Source organism: Cydia splendana, chromosome 27 (genome assembly GCF_910591565.1).
Source record: "Cydia splendana chromosome 27, ilCydSple1.2, whole genome shotgun sequence".
Lineage (NCBI taxonomy): Eukaryota > Metazoa > Arthropoda > Insecta > Lepidoptera > Tortricidae > Cydia > Cydia splendana.
Window position 1 is genome coordinate 2,267,444 of NC_085986.1, and position 27,345 is coordinate 2,294,788.

Here is a 27,345-nt window from a genome sequence, read left to right on the forward strand (position 1 = left end):
CTCTTATTCTCTTAACAATAAAGTCGCGTCAAGATCATTATGAATACCTGCCGGCCTAGCCAAGGTTACAATCGCTATCGCTTCGACAACGAAAAGCATTATGTCTCTCTATCACTCTTCCATATTAGCGCGATAGTGACAGTTGCGTTTCGATCGCTACGGAGAGTAAGCGATTGGCATCTTGGCTACGCGGCCTGGCCCGCTTAACAACTTTAGCTGCTGACTGTACCTACCTTAAGATGTTCCGACTCTAATTTGAAGTAAGTAAAGCCTGACCAGTAATCTATGATCATTTTCAAGAGGTCATGTCATGTGTGACAGTAAAAATACTATAGTATGAAAAAATTAGTACCAGTGAAATTCCGCAACATGGCGCGTGGTCATTATAGGGAACGTGCGCGTTGGATGGCCTGCCATCTTGTGGCCGGAATCGGAAACATATGTGCACATGTACATTGCCAAAGCAAGTGCTACCATCTACCGTTCTCGTCGGTACGTTTCCTTGTGCATAGTAGGTTCTGCCATCTTGTGGGCTACATCGGAAGAATAAACGACACATTTACGCTTCGCGCCAAAAATCTGACGGCTCCTATGCTGTCCCCTATAGTTCATGTACGGGGCCTATTATATTCCTGGTCAGGCATTTGCCATACCATACGAGAAATAATCCTTTTTCCAAACATTCCATGACAGGCCACTAAACGTCTTTCAAAAGATAAACTCTCGTATTACCTTTGACAGAATCATGTCACCCGTATGCACCCGTCATATTAGGCAAGAATATCAAAATTTTGATGTAGATTATACAGAATAAAATAGTAAAATGTAGAAAAAAACTGAAAATGCCGTAAGTATTTACACAGTTTTTACTTTATATATTAATAAAAATCATAACAATCATAATGCATCGGCAAAGGGGTAGATACTACATAGGTAGGGTAGAAAAGCGGTTTCAATCAATATGTGGAAGGGTAGCACCGTCGTCGAACCCAAGCCACCTGGCAGTGGACTTAAAGCGGTGGCGTGTGCCTCGGATGCACATGCTGGTCGCGCGTATAAAGGCGATACTGATCCTGCATCTCAGCCAGCCCAGTATACAGTTTACTTATTCCTAGTTTGGTTCAAAATGATTTAGTTTATATAGGTCCTTAACCCATATATCCTTAGAACTTGTTTTTAGTTCTAAAGTAATTGAAGTTACCTACAGGCTCATTCAACTGCTAATTTTAATGAGTAGGAGCGAGTTTTATTCAATTGGTCGAAAACGACCAGATGGGCATATAGGAGCTAAGAGGTAGAGTAGTATGACCATGTTGCTTTCATGCAGAGTGCTTTACGTAAATCAAGAGCGTCGCCAACTGATGCGCTAGGGTAGGTAGAGGGGCATATATTTAGTTACAAAAATTGTATTCTCTAGTGGGAGGGGGAGGGGGGGCTTGCCCTTGAGGTCAACTAAGGCGTGGCGTGATAGAAGGCAATTCTTGGGATTAGTTGTCAAGCGGACCCCAGGCTCCCATGAGCCGTGGCATAATGTCGGGATAACGCCAGGAAGATGATGAGTAGTGAAATTTCAATGGTTTCTAGAAGATACGAGGTGTGCCAGCACTGCAGCCACTCCGTGCGGAATAGCGACGCTGCCTTCAGAGGATACAGCTACCACAAGCATTGTCGGAAGTGTTGTGAGTACATAATATAGTCTTTCGATTTGTAGCTGGCCCCGAGCGGCTAATCCTTTGTCTATTGTTAGTGATACCAATCACGAACAAAAAACATTTATAAAGCACTCTTTCTGCCCTAAACAACAAGTAGCAAGGCATTGTGTAAGGTATCCGGATTTTTAACCAACCACCTACAAATCTAAAAGCCATTACAGATTATAAGATATTTAGTAAGCACTTGAAGATATTTTTATTGAGGGGGTGTTTTTACACTATTGACGAGATCTTTGCAAATTAAACAGATTTTTACAAAATTATCATGCATGTAACTTTACACTTTTAATAATGACATTTTTATTACTTTATCTGTACTTTTTTTTTTTTGTTGGTTTAAGTGTGTTTTTGGAATTTTAATTATTGACATGTCCGGTCCCGCTGTTATTGTATAATTTTAATTATGTGCATCTATTAGTTTGTAAGATTTTTCTAACACAATATCATATTGTTATAGAAATAAATAAATGAAAAATGAATGAAAAATGTACCTAAGTAAACCCGCTCGTGCTACCACCTGCATAAAAAATCGTTTGGTTACTTTAACCGGTTATTGAAATACAACTCCTATGGAAATTGTAATAAGATTCAAAATGAACTAATGTGTGTGGTCCCTTCGACTCGCCAAAAATTGTCTACCGGATTTTGAAAGAAATGAATACTTATTTTTCATGTTTTTTTAACATTGTCTAGAAAAACACTTTTTTCGTATCTCGATTGCTGTTAAAGATGTAACGTATACGATTTCTCCATATTTGGGTCGTCTCTAAAAACGTGTCCAAACTGAAAATCGTAGTTCAAGACCAAAAAAAGTAAGACAATGTTGCCACTGCAATACTGTAAATTCCTTTTTTATAAATAAACACGCTAAGATAATTTATTTATTGGTAATTTTACTCCTAAGCTTTAAAAAAGTACTTTTATTTACTTATTATTATATAAATACAAGACGCGCCAGTAAAAAGTGGCAACATTTTCTTACTTTTTTTGGTCTTGAACTACGATTTTCAGTATAGGTTTTTAATTTTTAATTGCAGACGTGTGCAGCGATCCCGACCTGCACGGTGCGGAGGTATTTCGAGGCGTCATTTTCTGCGCGAGCTGTGCCAGACGCATCTTCAGAGGTACCTTTTCTTCATTTATTCGTTCACTCAAAACTGACAATTTGTAGTGTGTATCGTGTAAGTGTACTTGCTTAATATATAAAGACCTATGTAAACATAAACATAATTTATTTAAAAACACTTATTTCACGGTTACATTAATATAAAACAAAGCCTTAAAAATAGTGGAGGTTTACCTTACCTTACCTATCATTATTAGGTTGGTGTAACCTAATAATCTTCAGTAATAACCCATATTTATTGAAGAATGGTTGTTTGCTTACTATCCGCCGGCCGCCACCCTTACATGGCGACCTTGCCAGGATTCGAACCTGGAATCTTCTGATACTTGCTCAATCCAGAAACATTCGAAATAGTACAGTTGATGAATTTTGTACAAGGTTGTTCATCGGCCCGGAAATCAAGACCTGCGCGCACGCAGCGCCGTCGCCGGCGCACGCCCGTGCACGGGGTTATTGAGCGTGCACGAGCACAAACTGACACCACCTCCTCACAAGACAACAGGTAATACCTTAGAGCAGTGGTCTCCAAACCCCGGCCCGCGACGCTTTCCATTCCGGCCCGCCGACACCCAAAGCGAGAGCCCACTGTCCGACCCGCGGGAGCCAGGCTCCAGGGGTTCAGCATTCATTGAGAGTGGAACTGTTCCTAACAGCAGCAACCAGACACCGTCCCACGGCGCAAAAACCGACGGTGGCCCGCGCAAAAGTTTCTAAGGGGCAATAGAGCCCTCAGGTAAAAAAGTTTGGAGACCCCTGCCTTATTAGAGCAACACCGGGAAGGGAGTCGGCATTCGCACTATTTTCCCTGTGCCGAAGCACATGCCCAATTGGGCATGCACACAACTAGCGCGGTGTTGTGACTAGGGCTCGCGGTCGCGTCCGGGTCTCGGGTACCCCTTGCCGGGGCCCCGTTCTCGTGCTGCACGAAATCGGATTTGTGGCCCGTTCGGAACGGGTAATTAGGATCCGTGTAATTAAGATCCTTGTACCCGTGTTACCCGTGTGTCCGGATCCACGGATATTAATTACACACGGGTCCGGCCCGTTCTCGACGTAAAGTGACGATGACGATCGATCGCGTTCTTTATAAGAGCGAAGAATACATACATACACACAGCAACACTCCTGAATATACATCAGTGGACCTTATTACAAAAAGCATAAGGTCCACCGATGTACAGTTAACAGTGTGGGCGACTGTACCTAACACAAGTTTTAACATGTAATAATGATACCTCTGAAATATTTGTTTAAACTCGAACCGGCCGGGGGACTCGGTCCGCCGGCGCCGTGTATTCAATACCCGTACGGAGCCGAGCCTAGATCCGGAGCCGAACGCACTACACGGGCACGGATCTTGACGGGTTCGTGTAATTCGGACGCTTAGCACCGCCGGGGCTAAGAACACGGATGCACGGGTTGGCGTGTAGCACGGATATCGGGAGCCCTAGATGTGACTTATCCGTACAGACCGTACACATAAAGAGATCGAGGTGTGCAAGATTTGTCTTTGACGTGTGTCATTTTCTATGTGTTTGTGTCGTCATTACAGATTGGATATGTATGTAGTGAGTGAGAAGTGCGACTGTACGCACGTTTCCCCCCGCATAAAATGGCAGAACGATTTGTACGGTAAGATATAATTATGTCGCTTGGGCTCCTCCCTTCCGACGTGTCGGTAGCCTGTGTTGCTCGAAGGGTAATACGCTCGATAAAGGTATTAAAAGATACCAAACAAGATTATAATATTTCCCTTTGTTGGAGTTGGAGACATCTTAGCCAAAAGTATCACTAAAACTGTTAGTTAAATATAGATATTTCACATTTTACAGCGCAGGCTTTTCACATTTTATGGATAAGTTCGTAGATATATGGAAAACAGAGAAGTGTATAGTTGACGAAATATAATTTGCACCGATTGGTCATAAAACTTTATCTTTACGAATACAAAAGGACAAAAGTCCGCCATTTGTACATTTTTGTATATACTTTGTGCAATAAAGTTTAAATAAATAAATAAATAAAAGAGGTGTAAAGTGCTTGTCCTTACCACACGTCAGATCCATTTTTCTAGAAAAAAATTGAGTTTTACTCAGTGGCAAAATGTGTTTGTCTCTCGTGCCGTGAAACCCTCGCAACGCTCAAGGTTCCACTTCGCACCACTCACACGAATATTAGCACGAGCGGTTTAAACAACAACTTTGCTCCCTTGTAATGCGGGCTGTAGGTACCTGCACACTCGTCGAGAGACCCCGAGACAGGCCGAGAACGAGTGTGTACATGCTGCTCCCTTCTCGTCTCGCTCTTCCTTGTCTCGTCTCGCGCTTCTCCGATTGGATCGAAGTGGTGCCGAGACTCTCGGCGAGGGGCTCTCGACGAGTGTATACAGCCGACATAAAACATTGCCGCATAAGCCGGCATTGTTCCTGACGCCGACTTAATAGGCACGCCGCACACGCCAGCCGGTCGCCTTCACTACGGCCCCGAAACTTGACCCCGCTCAAACGGTATCACCAGGCTAGGGGTCGTGGGGTTGGATAACGGCCGGTAGCGATAAAGCTGGCGATAAAGACCGCCCCACAAGGATGGGGCGCGAACGGAAACAGAGTCCGAAGCAGAAATGCGGTCGACGAGACCCCTTATAGCTCACACCCTTGCAAAAGGGTGTCGCTGTCGAATGATCTATACCAGTACAGGGGTCTCCAAAATTTTTTACCTGAGGGCCATATTGCGCCTCAGAAACTTTCGCGCGGGCCACCGTCGGTTTTTGCGCTGGGGGAGGGTGTCTGGTTGCTGCTATTAGGAACTCTTCCACTCTCAATGAATGCTGAACCCCTGGAGCCTGGCTCCCGCGGGCTGGACAGTGGGGCGTTGGGTGTCGGCGGGCCGGATTGAAACGCGTCGTGGGCCGGATTTGGCCCGCGGGCCGGGGTTTGGAGACCCCTGATCTATACGACGACGTGTATTGTTTCACAGCCAGACAGAGACCGCAGTGCCGGCGAAGGACCCTCGTACGTGCCCCGACTGCTACTGCGTTTCGGATGTCGTCACACAAGCGCGTCGGCTCATCAACTTCATCTATTACCAGACTCAGAATCTCGTCAAGACCGATACATCCGGTACGCTGTGAATATATCCTAAACTAGCAACCCACCCCGGCTTCGGAGTTCGCGCGGGTTGAATTATACACCTAAATTTTCCTCATGAATCACTCTATTAATAGGTGAAAATCGCATGAAAATCCGTTCAGTAGTTTTTGACTTTACCACGAACATGCAGACTGACAGACGCTGCGACGAAGGTGAAGTGATATTGTCTCAATTTGTCCATCCTATCTGTAATATTAGTACAAAATGTCTGTGTAGGATAAGGACCCTGACCGAATTTTTCGTCATCTTTTTTCATTTATTTACTGGGTTCATGTAAGTTACATTTGAACCTACGATTTTGACCACCACACACATATGAAAGCATAAAATTTGCGGCAAATCAAAGCCAAAATCGAAAAAATAAAATCTATTTCCGATTTTTTTAAGTTACCTTTACCAAAACGTTTGTTTCATTGACAGATATCGTCGAATGTACCGAAATGTGCCAACGTATGCTGGCAGATGTGAAGTGTCCGATACCAGAACCCAGGTCGCAAGCTTTCCCGATACCCCGGCAACACGACAGCCTCTTACGGTATAATATCTTCTATAATTACTACTACTACTACTAGTTTGGCGCGATGACCCAAAATGAGTCTTGGCCTCCACACAAGAGCACGCCATTTTACTCGGTCCTGCGCGGATTCACACCAGTTTTCACTGACGCCGAGATCCCGGTCTTTTATAATTGCCAAGTCATAAATAGTAATTCCTAAGTCATACAATTTTTATAATTACCACGTTGTTATGCTATAAATTATTTTCATTCGTAGGTACGGTTAAGCTTTTTAAGTTCTTTGATTAAGTTAATTCTTATTATCGAAATTGTTAAATTCCTATGGTGAGCTTTCGATTATGAAAAAACATTCAATTTCTGTGAAATTTTGCAAAATATTCCGAGAATAACCTCTGCCACCAGAACATTGCAATAATTACGGCCTGCTTGACAATAGGGAATATTTGCAAAACTCTGCGTAGGGGGAGCCACTAGCACATTAACAGGGTCTACTGCGAAATATGAAAATCGAAATTTCGTTATCTGCTTCTCTATGGTTCGAATATGCAATAGTGATAGAGAGACAGGTAACGAAATTCCATTTTTCGTGTTTCGCAATAGACCCTCTAAAAATGTGCTAGTGGCTCCCCCTACGCAAAGTTTTGCGTAATATTCCCTATTGTCAAGTACCATTTTTACTTACTTGGTTGGCGCGATGACCCAAAATGAGTCTTGGCCTCCAACACAAGAGCACGCCACTTTGATCGGTCTAGAGCGGTATCCCGGCAATTTTTAGGATTCTAATATTTGGGTCAATCAACTTTTTCTTGTCACTAGTTGCCCTGGTTACGGTCTCCTGGGTCACTCTTAAAATGCTAGTTATTTCGTATTTAAATTAACCAAACTTGAATTTTTTGGTAGCTATAAGGCCTTTCCATAATGGGACATCTAGGTACTAAGCACGTTTGTAGAAGATGGTACCTACAGCAGCACTTCTAAGAAACTATGCTACTATTGTCTCTTGGCTGATGGGACAGAATAACAACAAGAAATAGTTGATCGACCCATTTGACAAATGTGTTTTTTTAAAAGGAATTCGGTGCTAGAGAAAGCGAGCTCGATTGATACGGGCACGTCTTACTCGCTGTCCTGCTTCCACTCCAAACGCGGGAACAAAAAGATGAAAAAACAAAAACCATGTAGCGACCTCAGGATAGCAGGTGATGTTATAAAAACGTTTTACACACATTTATTTATAGTCTCCAATATATTTCATAAAACTAAATTAAATAAAGTTGTTGTTGTTGTTGTTGTCGTTGTGGTGGTTGTTGTTGTTGTTGTTTTTGTTGTTGTAGTTGTTGTTGTTGTAGTTGTTGTTGTTGTAGTTGTTGTTGTTGTTGTTGTTTGTTGTTGTTCACTGTTGTTTCTTTGTATATAACACCGGTCCAATCGTTACTACCAACTGAACTGAGCTACGGGTGCTTACCAGAAGTGTGCGAATCTTTCTACTCCTTTCCCTTAATGCATAAAACGCCTTAAGGGGCCCACTGATTAACAGTCCGCCGGACAGTATCGGCCTCTCAGTTAGAGCAAAATTTTGACAGTTCCGAACAACTGACAGGCCGATACCGTCCGGCGGACTGTTAATCAGTGGGCCCCTTTAGGGTGGCGTATATCAACATAGTCTAGCCGTTCTATCTTAACAGGCACCAGAGTCTCAATTTATATTGTGAATTTACCAGTTACAATGAGCTAATGCTAACCCCCATAGTTAGTTTGTTAGTTAGTTTTGCTGGCCATTTTCTGCAAATCGATATCCACTGTGCCTATTTTGCGTGAAACGAGGTAGCCCTACTCTAACCACCCCAGCACCTCCACGAAACCTAGCAAGGTCTTCAGGTTGCTAACTGCCTCCTTCAGTGTGCACACATTCGCTAGGAATTTGCTAACCCATACCCCATACTAAACTTATTTTTAACAAGCAAAAACGTCTGCGAGCGATACTATAAATTTTTATATTAAATAAGTGAAAAATGGAAAAATTCTCAACAATCACTACGACCTAAGTCTGAAATATAGGTTTTTTGAAGTGAAAACTTCTTTAGCGGCGCTGTGCACTTTTTGGTGATGGGGAAAAAATGTTAAACTCGCGACAGGTAAAATTCGTAAGACGTGACGTCACGTGTCATTGAGTTTTTCTTTATTGATTTAAATGCCATCTAGTGAGTTTCCTTCTAACTGTTACTAATATAACTCGAGTACTATCAGTGATGTGCTTAGGGGTTTCAAGTAATGCGACGAAATAACGCTAGATGGCGTTAACCTCAATTATACATGACATAGTGAAAACTTCTTTAGCGGCGCTGTGCAATGTCATTGAGTTTTCACTTCTGCCGGCACTCCCGGAGTGCAACCCGTTGTTTTTTTTTATATTTTATTATTTATGCATGATATAGACACTATACATATATACCTAATGTCGTCATCATTTTTAGAACTCGGCACTTCCGTGGAGATCGCCAATATGGCTCTGAGAAAGGCGTCTACAAAAAAAGTGCAATCCAAGTAAGTAACTCTGATAATGTCAGTGCGTACTTAGCACAAATTCTTACAAACATTTATGTACACGTGTAAAGTGCATGGACACGTTTCAACCGTAATATTAAGGCACTACGGTCGACATCTATCCATGCACTTTTGAACGCCACTGTACATGTCGCGGCAATTAGACTGTGATACTTATTTTTATTCTGTAAACTAGCGACCCGACCCGGCTTCGCACGGGTTAAACCTTAACAAATTATACACCTAAACCTTTCTCGAGAATCACTATTGAAATCCGTTCAGTAGTTTTTAAGGTTCCGTACCCAAAGGGTAAAACGGGACCCTATTACTAAGACTTCGCTGTCCGTCCGTCCGTCCGTCCGTCCGTCCGTCCGTCCGTCCGTCCGTCCGTCTGTCACCAGGCTGTATCTCACGAACCGTGATAGCTAGACAGTTGAAATTTTCACAGATGATGTATTTCTGTTGCCGCTATAACAACAAATACTAAAAACAGAATAAAATAAAGATTTAAATGGGGCTCCCATACAACAAACGTGATTTTTTACCAAAGTTAAGCAACGTCGGGAGTGGTCAGTATTTGGATGGGTGACCGTTTTTTTTTTGCTTTTTTTTTTGTTTTTTTTTTTGCATTATGGTACGGAACCCTTCGTGCGCGAGTCCGACTCGCACTTGCCCGGTTTTTATTTGAGTTTATCGCGAACATACAACAAACATACAGATAGACGCGGCGGGGGACTTTGTTTTATAAGGTGTATTAGTGATGTATGTTCGAGTATTACTACTATTGACTACTATATCTAAGATTTCCCTCTAAATAAAATAAAAATTGGATAACTTGGTCTTGGAAAATGTCATACAACCAAGGTTTGCATAGATGGCGCCATCATAGCTTGCCCCTTTTTCTATGAGATTTGGCTTAAAGGGCTGGCATCCAGGGCATAAAATTCCATCAAAAAAACAAAAATTTGACACAATTCTAGGGATTGACAGGGCAAGCTATGCTGGCGCCATCTGCTAAATACTTCGACCAGCCATTGTATGTTATTTTACAGATTAAAAATAACGGAGAATGCTGATGAACCGGAAACAATAAGTATGTTCACCAACGTCGATTCTGGTACGTTTCTCTTATTTTATATTCTGCTTATACATTTATACACAAAAAAATAGGTACTTTAATAACAAAACTTCCGTGAGACACAGACATATTAAATATATTAAAAACGGGTCACTCACGTATTTTAAGTCGAAAAACGCTCGACATGTTTCACTCCGTACCGAGGAGTGTCATCAGGAGCTTGCGTTTACGGTGACGGACCGGCGCATACTGCGGGCCGCAGCTCTCCGCGCCTGATGACTCGGCGCAGGCGCCGGTGGCGGCAGGGGGAGCGAGAATCTACCCTCGTTTATCGCATTATTGTCAAATGATGCGTTGCACACAACACTCACTACGTCATTCGGGCGCGGAGAGCTGCGGCCCGCAGTCTGCGCCGGTCCGTCACCCAAAACGCAAGCTCCTGATGACACTCCCCGGTACGGAGTGAAACATGTCGAGGGTTTTTCGACTTAAAAAACGTGAGTGACCCGTTCTTAATAAAATAGGTACTGTCTTTTGTAGTAATATTTTTACTGTTTCTGTATCTGACTGTACAAAATTGTAGCTGACGTGTACCTGTATTGTACCAATAAAGATTATCTTATCTTATCTGTTTCTGTACTTATAAATATTTTTGCTTTATCGAAATTAGTCATAATAAAATTAGCTATTATTTTATATTTCAGTCATTTCCCGCACGAGCAACGAAGAATATCTAGATTCGGAATGTCACGATTACCGAGGATCAAAGGAGTTGGACAGGTTTTTGACTCTTTATCTCAATAATAGAGTATTTGACTGTATTAAAAATAAATTATTTTACGCCATGCAAGAAATAAAGCACCAGAAAATTATTAGAGAAACGTGGACAGCAGATATTTTCAGACACGATTTCTATTTTAAAACCCGTATAAAACTATAAAGAGTAGGTAATTTGATCGTGACGTCACATGCTACTGTTTCATATAAATTCCATAGTAGCAAATCGTTTGGCCAGTTCGAAAAAAGTAACTGATTTGACTAGTAGTCAAATACCCTATTCTTGGGTCGGTAATATTGGGATGCCAATTATAAACTAGTAAGCATTGTCGGTCATTTTCAAAAAATGACTGCGGTGCGGTCTAATTGCCGCGACCCACACAAAATGTATGAAAAGAGTTGTGGCAATTAGACGCAACCGCAATGCAACTGTGTAAGCAAGACAGCAATATAATCAAGCGCGTGCGATAGAGATAGGAACAGGTGGGTCAGTGTACGAAACTCTTCGTGCTTCGTGTTGTGTATTTTAATTTGCATGCCACTAAATGCCTAAATTCATGTTTTTTGTACAGTCGATCAATGGGAAATGGGTTTAATCTAGCTTGTTAGGTTTGGCCCGAACAAACGTATTAAAAACATTGACGTATCTCAGGACGGGCCTTACGGGCACTAAAAATGGTACTAGTTCAGCGGTGTCACTCACGAATACGAGCCAATCGTACAGTCCAGTGTTGGGCATTCAAGAATAAAATCATTATTTGAATAAGAGTTCGTAGGAATAAAATCATCACGATTTTATTCCCGTCAAAAATATTCAAATAATTTTGGTCGGGAATAATTCGTATGAGAAAAAATTGAATGAGAATAACTTATTCTTAATCAAATAAATATAATCATGATTTTTATTCGAAATAATATTCGACGAATGAAAATGAAGTCTGGGTACCTTATAGGTACTAATTACATATGGTTAGGTAACTTAGGTAGATTTAACAGTAGTTAGTCTCTTGTCTAATTTATTTACAAATTGACTGTCGCATAGTTTCAGTAACAGTATTATTTTTAATTTAATAACCAAATCATTACGTTCAATTTAGCTGGTCTAGGGGCCTAGCCAACATGCCAATCGCTTGCGCTCCAACAACGAAGAGCTTTATGTCTCTATCACTCTTACATATTAGTGCGATAGAGAGACAGAAATAGCGTTTCGTTGTCATAGCGCAAACGTTTGGCATGTTGGCTACGCTCCCAAGGTGCCTAGCCAAGATACCACTTTTTGTTTTTATTTTAATAACCAAATCATTAGGTAAATTTAGCTGTTCTAGGGGCCTAGCCAACATGCCAACCTCTTGCGCTCTAACAACGAAGCGCTTTCTGTCTCTGTCACTCTTACATATTAGTGAGATAGAGAGACAGAGAGAGCGTTTCGTTGTCGTAGCGCAAATGATTGGTATGTTGGCTACGCACCCAAGGTGCCTAGCCAATTTATCTAATGATTTGGTTATTAAATTAAAAACAAAAATTGTCATCTTGGCTAGGCACCTTGGGTGTGTAGCCAACATGCCAATCGTTTGCGCTACGACAACGAAACGCTATCTCTCTATCGCACTAATATGTAAGAGTGATAGAGAGAGACTATGCGCAACTCTACGGAGCGTTAACCTTTGGCATGTTGGCTAAGCACCCTGATCGGATGATAGAATTAGATAGACAGTGTATAGCGGAACTTTTCAATGGGTACTGACTGTACCTAAACTGAAGTAACAAATATCAAATCAATCCGACTTTTAAATAGAAGGGTGAAAATCAACTTACAAAATATAACCGATTGTACTACAAAAATTAACTTAGTTCTAAATAACATTTTAATTGAATAAAACCTTATTTAGAATAGTCCCACTTCTAGAATAATTATTCTGTTTTTTATTCCGCATTTAAAATAAAAGTCACATGATTTATTCACCTTAATTTTATTCTAAAATAACTAGTGCAAGAATTATTCTAATTACCTCTAAGTACCTGACGCTGGTCTTCCGTGAACACCTGTAGGGAGCGTAGTTGGGCGCAGCTACCAGCCACAGTACAGTTATTAAGATTCTTATTGCCCGTAAGGCCAGGAGATATAAGCAAAGATTACAAACAAACATTGCAAGTTGTAAAATGTGTTCAATTAAATTGAACTTAGAACTGAATTAAGTAGGTACCTTAATTTTCTTCAGGCTATTGTTGCATTAAACGTACTTAATTCCATTCCTCTCTTTTCAGGGGCTTTCCGGATCAAATACTTAAAAGCATTGTTAAACATCCTTGTAAATTCTGTAAGTACTCATAGGTATTTATATATAATATCTGGGAGACCGAGCTTTGCTCGGAAAACATATAAAAACTCAAAAATGCGCTAGAGATAAGACCTAGTTAGATCAATTTATCGCCCCCGAAAACCCCAAATATATAGCAAATTTCATCGAAATCGTTAGAGCCGTTTACTAGATTCCCGAAATATATATATATACACACATTTTTCAAAGGACTGGCGGTGGGCCGGATAAAATCCTTTCACGAGCCGGATCTGGGCCGCGGGCCGTACTTTTCCCACCGCCGGATTAAGAAATATCATTTTCTTAAAATATGAAAAGAGTTGACAAAACTTTTGGTGGTTGTTTAAAGCTTTGTCTCTTGCCAAATTGGTACAAAGTTAGTTTAGATTTGATCTCAGAAAAATTCTATGAAATTATTTAGGGATGCAAATATTTACACTTTACAATATCATGTGATTATTTATTTATTTAATTTCCAGTCAAAAAGAAGGTTATAGAACGCAGTTCCCTTGTCAGCGTGATTGCTGCAAAAGTTAACAACGAGAAAGAGTGAGTACGGAAACGTTCGTATTTGTCATGCTATTTCAGTCAACCTCAGTACTTTTTGTAACGAGACCGACTGAAATAGCAAGACACGTTCGTACGTTTCCGTGAAAATACGAAGGAAAATAATTATACACTACATCTTATATATTTTCTCATAGGTATATTTTTGAAACATTTAAAATTAGTCAAATATTACAATGCTCACTCATCATCTTCCTCGCGTTGTTACGCCATTTTTGCCACGGCTCATGGGAGTCTGGGGTCCGCTTGGCAACTAGTCCCGAGAATTGGCGTAGTCACTAGTTTTAATGCTCACTATACAAGCAAATTGCCTTAACGATATTCGTACCCAAGAACCAGCTTGTGGGTCACCACAGGTGCTAGCATAGGTGGTTTGTTTGTGTGTCCCTTTGTTACTAGGACTACTAGGTATATACCTACTCGTAAATAAGCATGCGTTTCGATAGGTAGGTATATATTTGGACACTCTAGCCACCACTATCATTTTGAAGCTGACTGTTAGTTAGTTATTGATAGGATGAAAATGCGCATGAAAATCCGTTCTGTAGTTTTTGAGTATATCGCGAACAAACAAACACACAAACAGACAGACGCGTTTGTTTTGTAAGGTGTAGTGATAATAGGTACAATTTATTTTGTATAGTATGTTCAGTTACAGATCAGCCTACGAACGTCTCAAAATGCTATTCCATGATGAAGTCTTGGATCACCAACGTATGTACCACCCAAGTCAAATACAGTAGAATCCGTTTATTATGACTCCGCTTATACTTATACTGCTTTTTATTTTATTATACTGACCAACCGCTTACTATGACCTATGACGTAATTACTGTGCGAAGTTTGGTTTTCATATAAAATTCTTTGTGACAAATTCGGATTTGATGACTTCGCTTACAGTGACAAATCGCTTACTATGACCTAAAAATCCTATTTCCATGAAATTATGTCCGGTTATACTGACACATTCGCTGATTTTCGTGGCCGTCACCACGTCTTTCCCTGCGAGGACGTTTGGTGCGTTCCTGGCGTGTAAGGTATTTTAGTTTTGATTCTCAGTGACAAGTTGATATTTGTTACAAGTTTAATAAAACTCATTTCTCACAAAGGAATTTGAGATTAATTTGGAAAATATAACAAAAATAAGAAGTTGTACAACTATGTTTTATATGACTTCCGCTTAGTATGACGTGTTTGTCACTTCCCTTCGATGTCATTATAAGCGGATTCTACTGTATGTACATTAACAATATTTATTTTGTTTACTAGAATCAAGAATCATTCATTCAAGAATCATTTAATTTTTTATGGCCCGCCTCAGCATAATGCTAACCCTAAACTCCCTAAAGTCAGCACTGAATATAATAATATCATAGGGATATTGTAAAGCTAAAGCTAACAGTACAGCTATTCCCAAAAATAAATGTCTAATTGCCACGATTCCAAATTAAACGTATAAAAATAGTGGTGGTGATTAGATGTTCAAGACATTCTTTCAGGGTCATTCTCTTAAAATATGACTGCGGTTGCGTCTAATTGCCACGGCTCTTTTTATACATTTTGTATTGGTCGCGGCAATTAGACAGCATATATATTTTTTAAGAATGAGCCTTCAAGAATTACTAATTAAATGATGACAGTACTAATAATTTAAAATCTATAATACTCCTTTCAGATAATGGATACAAGAAACTTTATCCAACTATAAATAAGAAAAATACGCCTTACAAACTAGGGTGGTAAGTACCTCAATAACAGTCAGTGTAGGTAAGTGCTATATTAAAAAAGTCACATTCAATCACAATCAGGTAAAATTGCGAATGAAAGCTGTTCACATTTTATAAAAGTACGAAATAACATTAATAAGTAACACTTCACATAACTAATATAACTACGAGTTAAGTAACAGTTGTATTAAAGCGCCTTATTCAGACAATTAGCTAATCTATAGCTGTTATATGATTTTAATAGAACAATTATGCTGAATAAAAGTGATTTAGTAGCGCTAACTCAGCATTTATTAAAAGGTGGAATAAAAGTGCTAAAAGATAGTGCTATAAACGTTTATACGACATGATTATAGCACTAATTAGCGAAAATTGCTAAATAGTCGAGTTAACCGCTATTATACGATATATTGGTGCTTCAACAACCGTAACTCGGCTGTTATACGATTACAGGCTGAGTAAATCAATTCTTATACGACTATTTTGCTAGTTGGGTATCCTGTAGCCGCCCGGAGGTCTATAAATAGGTCTTCCGAAATCCGGAATGCACGAAGGTTGATATTGCGTTATAGCCGCACGCGTCATTTGACATCGTTGGTGATAAAAGGGTTAAGGCGAGGTATGCCCGAGGAAAATTTTCAGATTCTGTCAAATTACCCCATTTCACACACAAGTACACTTCACGCACACTACCTCAGTTTACTGGGACAGGTCAGTGACCCATCCTGTTTTTTTAAAGATGCAAATGAGAGTATTTTGAGTTTCGTGTTAACCACTAGCCTCCTTTGAGGAAGAGAAACTCTAAAAAAGTTCCATTGAAAGAAGGAAGAGAAACAATATATTTTATCTTACTCTTCTTGTCTGTTCAAGTCACATGTGATGTATTTACATGTAAATTAACTAAAATCGAATTCATTAGATACGCGTACTAAATAAACCGAATAAATACAGAAGTCGTCAGATGAAAAACGTTATTTAGGTACTACTCTATTCAATAGGGCTTTCGATAAGGCGCAAAATTAATTCAATGACAATTTAATTGAAATCATATGTGTATTCCGATGATGTTATTATTATATAACTTACTTACGTTAGCTTAGCTTCAATCTGTATATATTTAGTTGTAGTACCTAGCTAATAAGAAAATTTTGCATGCCTTTTCAAGTGAAATGTAGGGGAGAGCGGGGACAAACGTAACGGCGGGTAGAAAGGAAAGTTACTATTGCTCTGTAAGTTTATCTAATAGTCAAAACACCACTCCGCTGCTATTAGGTGATAGACAGTGGCGCCCCCTTCACTTGCATTCAGTCGAAACGGGCGCCACGTGCTATTAGGTTGTGTGAGAAAACGCAACGTGATTTTTCTAATCAAAAGTACGTTTTTCGACTTTTAGTTATTTGATGTTTACGTTGTATTAAAATACTTAATTTTCTGAAAAATTGCATATCCCCTAGAGTGGCATTGTCCGGCTCCCGGTCTCTATGGTGGCGGGGAGCCGGGAGACGGACAGACATAACAAGCCGTTGAATGGCGGCGCCTCAGATTTAACGGTGGGTTGAAGTTGGGTGGCGCGGCCATTTTGGAAAAATATACGTCAAGTGGCGGGGCCTCCAGGGTGGTCATGGCGAATTTGGCGCGTGTTAGAAATATGACCATTTCTCAAAAAATATGTATGAATGATATATATTAACTATGTATTATTGAATTCAGCATAAAATGGTTTATTTGATTGTATACCAATGAATTACATTCTATTTTATGTGAATTATGCTGGACTTGATCAAATCTCATATTATTACCAAATTTTTTCTACTTTCATGTATAAAAATACGTATAATTAGGAAATAAAACAATTGATTGTAGAAAAAGCAGTTTTTATGACAAAACAATACATTTAATATGATTCACACAGTTCTAACAAACTTTATTTTACGCGGGAATTCGACCGTTAAGGAATACCATCCTTAATTGTTTATTGACGAATGCATCTTGCAAGAGTGAGCAAGCAAGGCATAGGGTTAACGGTTTTATTTTAGGTGCGAAATACGATGTCGCACAGAGGCCGGGAGACGGTCTCTGCCACTCACGGGCTTGTTATGACGGAACCGTCTCCCGGTTCGCCGCCAATTAGGGAAGTGTCCGGCTCCCGGCCTCTGCCAAGCAGGGGCATATTTAAAAAAATGGCCGCGTCATTTTTCCTACCCTTCAACCGGAGGCCCTGCCACCCGAAGGGATATTGATTATTGATTAGATTGATTGCAATTTATTTTCTCGAACACGTTCCGTTTCAAAGATATCTTTCATGTTTTCAGAAAAATGCGGTCGGGTACAAAAGTAACAAAGCCGTATAGGTACAAAAGTAACATTTACATCCCATACAATATATACCTATTGAATCTAATATGGGGTCACACGCTTAATGCGTCAATGATGATTTAAACGATGTATGCCATATTTATGAGTGAAGAAACTCTGAGCCTGAATTATCTGAGTAGGAAACATGTTTATAACAGAATAATTGATCTCATCACTTGAAATAAAAACAATTTCTAACGAGGACTTAATATTGATTTGTTTTCTTAAAATGCTAATGTTTATGTAGTTAAAATGCAAATATTAAAGTGCGTGATCAATAATAATTTACATAGTTATATAGTACTTTTTTGATTTGATATGTCATATTATATTAATTACAGCCCACTGTGTCTTGTTACTTTTGACCCACATGTGTTACTTTCTGCACGTCAACGGGGTCATAAGTAACAACAGACGATTTTTTAGTCACTCTAGTACTTACATACAAAATACACAATTATAAGGTTCATCAAGATGTTAATGTACAGAACATGCAATGAAGTTATATATGACTACATTAATTTCATCAAAATAATAACGGTTAGCCAGAAACTAAGGTCAAAGTACAAAGTGTTGCGTTTCTCCCCGCTCTCCCCTACGCATCCAAAATTACTGTCCACCTATGTTCATCACTACATTTTTGCAAACATATCGTTATCTTCGTCAATAAATAAAGTCCTGGCAGGGTGGAAATTTAATTTTGGCGGATTGTTTTTCTCTGCATCTGACTGTACAGCTACGCCAAATTTTTGGTAAACTTACGGTTATATGTTCAGAATCTGAATCTGTGTAGTTATATAGTACGAAAATACTTAAGATATATAGACATTCCTCTGGTCCTAGAACTACGTCCAAAAGAGAGGTATGGCCACTGTGAATTACATCTCGCTTTGTGTGGTAGGACACAGCACAGCAGATGTCATTCCAGATCTAAAGCAGAGCTAAACCTTACAGAAATCTGCAGCCAAATAACACTAGATTCTACTCATAGTATTGTTCCTGCCGGTGAGTATGGTTGCCAGTTATCAACGAGGGTGCCGAGGGTTAGGCACGGCAACGCGCATGTACCTAACACCTCTGGAGTTGCAGGCTATATCAATAGGCTACGGAGACTGCTTACCATCAGACGGGTCGTATGCATGTTTGTCATCGACGAGGTATAATAAATAAAATTATATATGCACAGAATATAATTGAACTAAAAACTTTGTTTTATTTTATAGTAAATTTGGATAACAATCGATACATAGACAATCCCAGTAAACCAGTCTGCAGCCTGTAAGCCTCGTAGGCAAGTATATCTCACGCCTCACGAGCCGCAAAAACTCGCTAGGACTGAGGCTAGACCATAGTCGTTTATTTATTCTTGATTTCATGAAGGTTTGCAGAACAGCACGTAACCGCATTATACATCTAGGCGGACCTCACAGCAACAAAATAGGTGTACCGCTTCAAGATTTTCAAGTAGTACACGAAATATTTACATATCGTTCCGTATTAATAGGTAATATTTGAAGATCAAAAGTTCTCTAACATAAATACAAGATCAAAAAATTGTCATCACAATCAGTTCATTGACGTTGACGTACAGAAGTCACATGGGTACGTTTTTAAAATGACGCAATATTAGGTAATACCAGCATAATGAAAATTAACTCCATTCAGTAAGTATGAGTTTTCAAACTTTTTTCATTTTAAGCGGGGTTTCAAGGAGCAAATTACTTAAATGATTTTGGAACCGTATTGTTTTAAGATAGTTTACTGCGTTTTTTAATAAGTATGCCCCGTAAACAACAACAAATCAAATTTAAGATGAGACTCGAGCTCTATGTGATGATAATTTAATTACCCTATTTTTTTAAATACAATTTGTCTACTGGTATACTTTTTCATATACGTATATGATTTAATGTCAAAATAATTGCAAAACCCAACTGTCAGTTTAGTGCGCCCTGCGATAGGACCGCCTTCGTTCAAGCCCAGCGGGCATCTGATCAAAGAAGTTGCGTGCACGGGACCGCTGATATCATGTTTATGAACTTATTTATTTAATGTTAAATTAAAAAAAAAAGTAATCGCGGAATTCGCTCAAGCATAAAATTGCGCGTTATTAGAAGCAGTTTTCATATTTTTATCTTTTGTGCACAAATTGTTACGAATCTTTAAAGTCCGTTTTAGACCTATGTTCGTGATCGTTTTCTATCGAGCAAAAGTCAAAAACTTAGGATTCGAATCGCGGAAGTCACTAGAAAAAGTCCTCAAGATTGCTAATTGAATGTATGGCAGCCGTATTATGATCCAAAAAAGAGCTACGGCTTTTTAAAAACTTCGTTTTCTGAACCCACTGCACCTTAACGTTAACGTATCTCATTTAAGGCTGCGCTGGGAAACACTTTTCTGCAAATTGCTAAGCTATTTTTATTTATTTATTTTACTATTATTATTACAAGAAATAATCTTACGATCTAATTCAGTTCCCTGCAAAACTGTTTCCACAGTTTGTCTGCAGGTGCGAGTCTCTGATATAATTACTTACATACGTAATCAATGTAACATATTATAATAACTAACATAATACACGTAACAAATATAACCAGATATACCTTACTTTACTTGGGTGACATTTGCTGGCACAGGCATACAAATGTCACCCAAGCATTTTCAATAGGTGCTGCTTTATTGCTCTTTTAAATTTAGTTTTATTGGGCTCGAGCCTGATATTTTCTGGAAGACTGTTTAAAAAATATGGCAACCTTTTTTTTAAAGTTCGGTCTCCGTAATAATTGGTGACGCGGGGTATTTGATATTTTTGTACAGCCACTGATCTTGTATTATGTTTATGTTCTACTCGTGTCGCTTATTGCTGTGGTTGTTAATTGCTAAGAGGTATTTGTGTTTTAAACTGAGCAGGAGTATTTTACAAATTTTAAATAGTTTATTATAATTACCTTTACAACTGTTTCTAGTTTTTTTATTGACGAGTAACTTTAAGAATCTAATTTGTAGCGCTTCTACTTTATCTGTATACGATTTAAAAGTGAGACCATAGCAATCAAGGGCACTCGACACGGAATCAACTATGGCAAAGTATAAGCACTTTAATACATTAATTGGTACTTTAAAGCTAAGGTGGTAAAATCTTCCTAATAAAATTCTAAGTTTGCTACAGATATAATTTATATGTTGTTGCCAAGAAAATGCGGAATCTACTTTAACACCTAAATATGTAACACAATCAACTTTTTCTATTAGTCTACAATGGCAATCGTGTAAGTTATTATGAAGGCAAGTAAAGCTATGGGTATACATAGGGAGTGGCATTTCTGTTGGGCTTAGATATGGCGATTGTATAATTAGGAGCTTAGTTTTATCTGAATTCAATATAATGCCATTGTCATGTGACCACTTTACTACTGAGTCTATATCTTGTTGAACTAGACGACAAGTGTCTATCATATTGGTTCCTGCGCGTAGGGTGCATAGGTCGTCAGCAAACATGTGTGCGGAACAGTTTCGCAGAACTCCACATAAGCTATTTACATGCATTAAGTAACACACGGGGCCACATACGGAGCCCTGTGGTACTCCACAATGTACCAGTGTCTCATCACTTAGGTCGTCACCAATCTTCACTCGGTATGAACGTGATGTGAGATAGTCGCGAAACCATTTGTTTAGCGGCTGCCCCACACCACATTCGGCCATTCCATTTAAAAGGGTGTTTGTATCTAAAGTGTCGAATGCTCTCTTAAAATCATAGAATATTGCTACAACAAATTTTTTATCGTCTAAGTAAGTATTAATTTCATCAGTGAATTTGGACAAAAGAGTGGCAGTACTTCTATTTTTCTGAAACCCATGTTGACAATCATTTAATATACTGTTTTTTGAAGGAAGGAACTTGTTTGATTGATTATACATTTTTCAACTATTTTATCTATACTGGAGAGAATGGATATTGGTCGATAGTTTGAGTATACTTTACGGTCACCCTTTTTATGGATTGGACGAACTAGAGATTCTTTTAACTTATTAGGGTATTTATGTTATTAAAAAAGTCGCGTTTCCAGCACGTTCGTCAAATCTACGGCTTTGCTCTTTCATATTTTATGCGATAAGAAATTCGAATTAGACCAAGAAAAGTCTGCAGCGATTTTGATAGCCCACACAGTGCAAGTGTTATTTTAACGTCATAATTTCATAGAAGTTTGACGTTTAAAATGACACTTGCACTACGTGGGCTATCATAATCTCTGCAGACTTTGGTTTAACTCTAGCAGACACTTAACAAAAATTTGGATTTCTGTAAGCCTTCAAGACGGGCCTTTAAATGCATTTTTTTTCTAGGCTTGAAGCTGATGTGCCTGGCGACCGTAAGACTTACCCGTGAGTATGGCAAAGTTCTGGAGTAGATTAGTAGATCAACTGGGTCATTCTCTGAGAATATGTGTGCGGTTGCATCTAATTGCCACAACTCTTGTCATACATTTTGTATGGGTCGGGGCAATTAGATCCAGTGACCGTTACCGGTAGGTATAACTAAAAATCAAAATATCTCATAGCTTTCACATTATTTCTTTGATATTATAGAATAGTATTTAGGTAAGGATAGTGATTGATCAGATTAGCTGAATTAAGTGCAAAAATATACATAAACAACCAAGATACCGAAATTGAATACCGGTTAAATTGTATGATCGGTCGGTCCCTGATTAGATCGCAGACATGGTTTTTGAGAATGACTCAACTATTACTTGTTGTTACTCGTATTCTGTCAAATAAATAAATACCTGAGTACAACTACAACTAAGTGGTCGGGTAGACCATGGTAGACTAGTAGTTAGGACGTTGGTCGTGTGCGTAGTCTGAAGACGCCGGTGGCTGGTTCGATTCCGGCCTCAGCCACCGGAGGACTAGGTCACTTTTACTTGTATGATATCAATTTCAGTTTATATATACCGGGTGTGGCCTGTAACATGAGCAAAAAATTAAACTGTAGGCTGTACTCCTCATACTGACCAACATTTGTTCAGCGACTTTTAAAAATAACTTGTGGTTTGATTTTTAATACACTTTAAAGTTTATTCTAAGACGCAATGTATTGCGAATTTTGTTATGTTTAAGGCGTGACAAGCAACGTCATCAATGATATGGCGTGGCGATGGCGTCCATTGAAGATAATATTTATTTTGTATGAAAAATAGGGAGTCTAATACTTAAAAAAATAATTTTTAAAAGTTGTTGAACAAAAGTGTCTCGGTTTGAGGAGTACAATCTATGTTTTAATTCTTTGCTCGTGTTACAGGCCACACCCGGTATACGTAAGTACTCAAATAATAAAAAATCGCCAACAGGCACGGACTTTAAACAATATCCACCAGACGTCAAAGACTTTCAACATTGGCAGATGAATGTAAAATAATTAATGGGCGGACGACGGATGCAATATACGTCAAAATCATGTCAAACGATATAAGTACGTAATTAAAATTGGTTTAAATAAGACGACATGGTTTTGACGTATATTGCATCCGTCGTCCGCCCATTACAAATAATATATGTATATAAGTAGTGTAGGAATCTATTTACCTATCTATCTATTTATACTCTAGGTCAGCGGTCAACAACAACCTTTTAGCAGTCAAGGGCCACATAGTAGTTAACGAAGTTGACGCGGGGCGAACTTTGTTAATATTTAATGACTTTATCAGACATTGTCGTTTGTCAATATTACATACAAAATAGCCAGAGAGGCTCGCGGGCCGCAAATGAGACGTTCGCGGGCCGCCTATTGCCGACCGTAGCCTAGGTACCGTAGACCGGGGTGACTTTGGGAAATTTGGGGTTACTTTGATAGATTTAAAACGGCCATAGAATTACCATTATTCATTATTTACTGAAAATGTTCCTGTAACTAGTTAGATTACTATATATTCATATTCACCTACTGTAAAAAATCTCGCATAAAAATATATTATGGCTTAAAAACTAGAATTTAAAAGTCATCCCGTTCTACCGTAATAGCAAAGGCAGATATAATTGACCCCCTTGCAAACAAATTTTAATACAGGGGGATCAGTTATCTCTGCAGCTGACTGTAGGTACAGTCAACAAAATATGGGTGTACAAATCATCTCAAAAATATGTCCCATAACTCTTATGTCAGTGAATTAAGAACTATGGGACATATTTTTGGGTAAGTTGTCTACACCCATATTTTTACCGTTGACTGTACTATGGTTACCTGGAAGAACACTATTGGTTGACAGGTGCAGACACTATCACCAGTGCCACAGTTATCGGTGTATGAGAAAGCAGGTCATGCGCCTCGCCGGACCGACTAAGAGCACGTGAGTACATTTAGCTACTGGGCCGCTTTATTTAAAGTTGTCCCCTACACTTTTTTTTCAAAATTGGGATTTTTTATGTTATTTCTACTCAGAATCATGAGCTCTTTTGATCCTAATAGGAGAAAAAAAGTGTCCCGAGATTTCCATACATTTTTCGATCTTTCCATTCCGAAACCGCCATACTAAGTCTATGAAAAAATGGTAACGGAATGGGAAATAAACCTTGGGACACTTTTTTTCTCCTATTAGGATAGAAAGAGCTCGTGATTCTGAGTAGAAATAACATAAAAAATCCCAATTTTGAAAAAAAAGTGTAGGGGACAACTTTAAATAAAATGGCCCACCTACCCTATTCTGGTTAGCCTTTCATAGGGTCATTGCGTTAGTTTTCGTCCGGCTCTAGTTTTGGTCCACTTGACAAATTTGAATATATTTGTGCAGTGATGAAGGTTTGCTGCACAAATTTGGACTTATTGTAATCCATAATTAAACTGTGAAGCCGATGGTCCTGGGTTCGAATCCCAGTAAGGGCATTTATTTGTGTGATGACACAGATATTTGTTCCTGAGTCATGGTTGTTTTCTATGTATTTAAGTATTTATATATATCGTTGTCTTGTCTGAGTACCCACAACACAAGCCTTCTTGAGCTTACTGTGGGACTTGGTCAATCTGTGTAAGAATGTCCTATAATATATTTATTTAAACAATTTATTTATTATCTATATAAAAAATATATTTCGCAAGTAGCCAATTAAAAATTCAATGTATTATTTGCTATTCCGTCAAGTGGACGGAAACTGACACTGGACGGTAAACTGACGCAATTACCCTATGTGTTCAAACCTGAGTTGTGCTGTAGGGAACAGAAAAATCGTTCCCGAAAAAATGCAACGAATCGTAAGTTTTTGCCAAGAAATTTCTAATTCGGTACAAGCTTTTATCGCTGACTGTACTTTCTACAGGTAACTTAATACTTATCGAGATAATTCGAATAACCCTTAACATAATAGGGGGTATTACTGCAATGTTCTGCCGCCAGAGTGCAGCACTAAGCTAGCAAGTAAACTATAGAGTAACTTAGTCATACTGTGCCTTAAACTGTTTTTTGACAAGTTTTCACAGACAATAAAATATGACATTGATGCATCAAGGCGGTTTGTTAACAAGGGCCTACCGGGAAACGCGAATATCGAAATTTAGTTATCTGCCTCTTTATTGCTCGAATATGCAAAGGTGATAGAGAGGTTAGATAACGAAATTTCGATTTACTTATTTCGCGGTAGACCCCCAGATATTATTGTGATGGATAGTGGTATTGGCGCCCCCTACGCAGAGTTTTGCGTAATATTCCCTATTAGTACCTATGCGTTGTTTTACCACAGAGTTCCCTTGGCCACCTCCTGTCTCCATTATCAGATCAGCTCTATGTCATCATAATATTGCATTGCCATCCAATTGATATATATGTATGCAATATTTCAGCTCAATCTGAAATCGGGAAGTTAAATTTAGCTTCCAAAATTTATTTGAACTAACTTTACTAACATAGTAAAAATTCGACCAAGATTCATTTGAATTAATGAATGAATGATCATTTATTTGTCAATAGTGGTTTGACTCTTATTTTAGAGATTGGTATCTTGGAGTCCCCTCGGGGGCCTGACATATTGCCACCCCAAGTAACACACAAGCAGGATAATAGAGTAAAATTGTCATCTTATTCAAATTAAGATTGCATAAGATGATAATTTTACTCTATTATCCTGCTTGTGTGTTACTTGGGACATTTTTTAAATAAAAATGTTTTTTGCAGAATAGACATCTTCCGAACAAAACTCAAGAAGTTCGTTGTGCCGCCGTTTTTGAAAAGAATATCCTTTCAATGTAACAAGTATTCGTAAACTTTATAACTCTGTATCTTTAGGTGCTTAAATAAAAGTAAACAAATAATTTGTACATTTTCGGGTAGTTATAACATTTATTGATTAACCAACCAAATACAAAACCACCTGGATCTGTCACTGAACGACCTGACTTTAGCCTACATTATTTGATCATGTAATGTTTTTGAGGGTAGATGCCTCAACTGGCTTAAGAAGCCATTTGAGGGTAGATTTTGTTTACTCTTTTTTAAATACCTAAAGATACAGATTAAGACTTGGATAGTCCAGCGTTTAAGAGCGTTGTTAAATTGTCCGATCCGATATACCGGCTGGGGCCGGGGCCTATAACCAGGTGCAAATATATAAACTGTAGGCTGTACTCCTCAATTGCGAATGTTGTTACTCGTATGTTTGTGGGGTGACAAGCAACGTCCGTTGTAAAACTTGGTATGGTAAAAGTCAGTGAATTAGTTGAGTGGATCCATTATATTCTATTTTTCTGGCGAGTGAGCCTCCCTCCACCACTCTTACTAAACTACTCGGGGGCTGTCCATAAATTACGTCATCGATTTTTGACGATTTTCGACCCCCCCCCCCCCCCCCTAACATCAAACAAAAATCATGCTTCGAATGACCCCGTTTCCTCCTACGTCATGCCTACCATCATCCGATGTCCAGACCCCCCCCCCCTAATTTGAAATGACGTAATTTATGAATAGCCCATTACGAACGTAGTCCGAATCCGAACTAGGCTTAACCTTTTGGACGCCAATGGCCGATATATCCGCACCGCAGGTTCAACGCCAAAGACGGATTAATCGGTCACAGACCACAGAGCACCATAGACCTACGTGCATATGCATAAAGTTCAATTTCAGTTTTGACACTTTGGCGACGTGGCGTCCGCGTGACATCTTTTGTGTTTGACACGGCGTCGAAAAGGTTAATAGCCAGTATGGCAGTATGAAGTGAGCACTCCAATGATCTTAATCAACTGCAGTATATCCCCACAGACAAGAACCCAGCCACAATGAAGCACGAACCCCGTATCAAGAGCGACAGCAGAGTACCCAACTCCTCGCACACCTCAAAACGGAGCCATGAGAAGAGGAAACCAAATGGGTCTTCACCCAAAACGTATACCATTGCCAGGGACTAAATATACCAGGCCCCAATTTCACCACGGTGACAGGTGCGTCAATTGTAAAACATCACTGTTGCTGACGTCACAGGCATCCAT

The 27,345-nt window shown here is 39.1% G+C and overlaps 1 protein-coding gene across 1 annotated transcript; it reads left to right on the forward strand.

Annotated features, from left to right (window-relative positions):
• The first annotated feature begins 1,537 nt into the window (after positions 1-1,537).
• On the forward strand, positions 1,538-27,279 carry LOC134803734 (uncharacterized). The gene is made up of 17 exons (XM_063776551.1): positions 1,538-1,679; positions 2,750-2,836; positions 3,217-3,340; positions 5,815-5,957; positions 6,408-6,522; positions 7,576-7,703; positions 8,979-9,048; positions 10,101-10,165; positions 10,831-10,906; positions 13,169-13,221; positions 13,701-13,770; positions 14,441-14,502; positions 15,464-15,527; positions 22,218-22,256; positions 24,140-24,220; positions 26,036-26,106; positions 27,119-27,279. Exons 1-17 carry the CDS (start codon positions 1,553-1,555, stop codon positions 27,262-27,264), a joined length of 1,521 nt encoding a protein of 506 aa, XP_063632621.1. The 5' UTR covers positions 1,538-1,552; the 3' UTR covers positions 27,265-27,279.
• Positions 27,280-27,345: the final 66 nt, after the last annotated feature.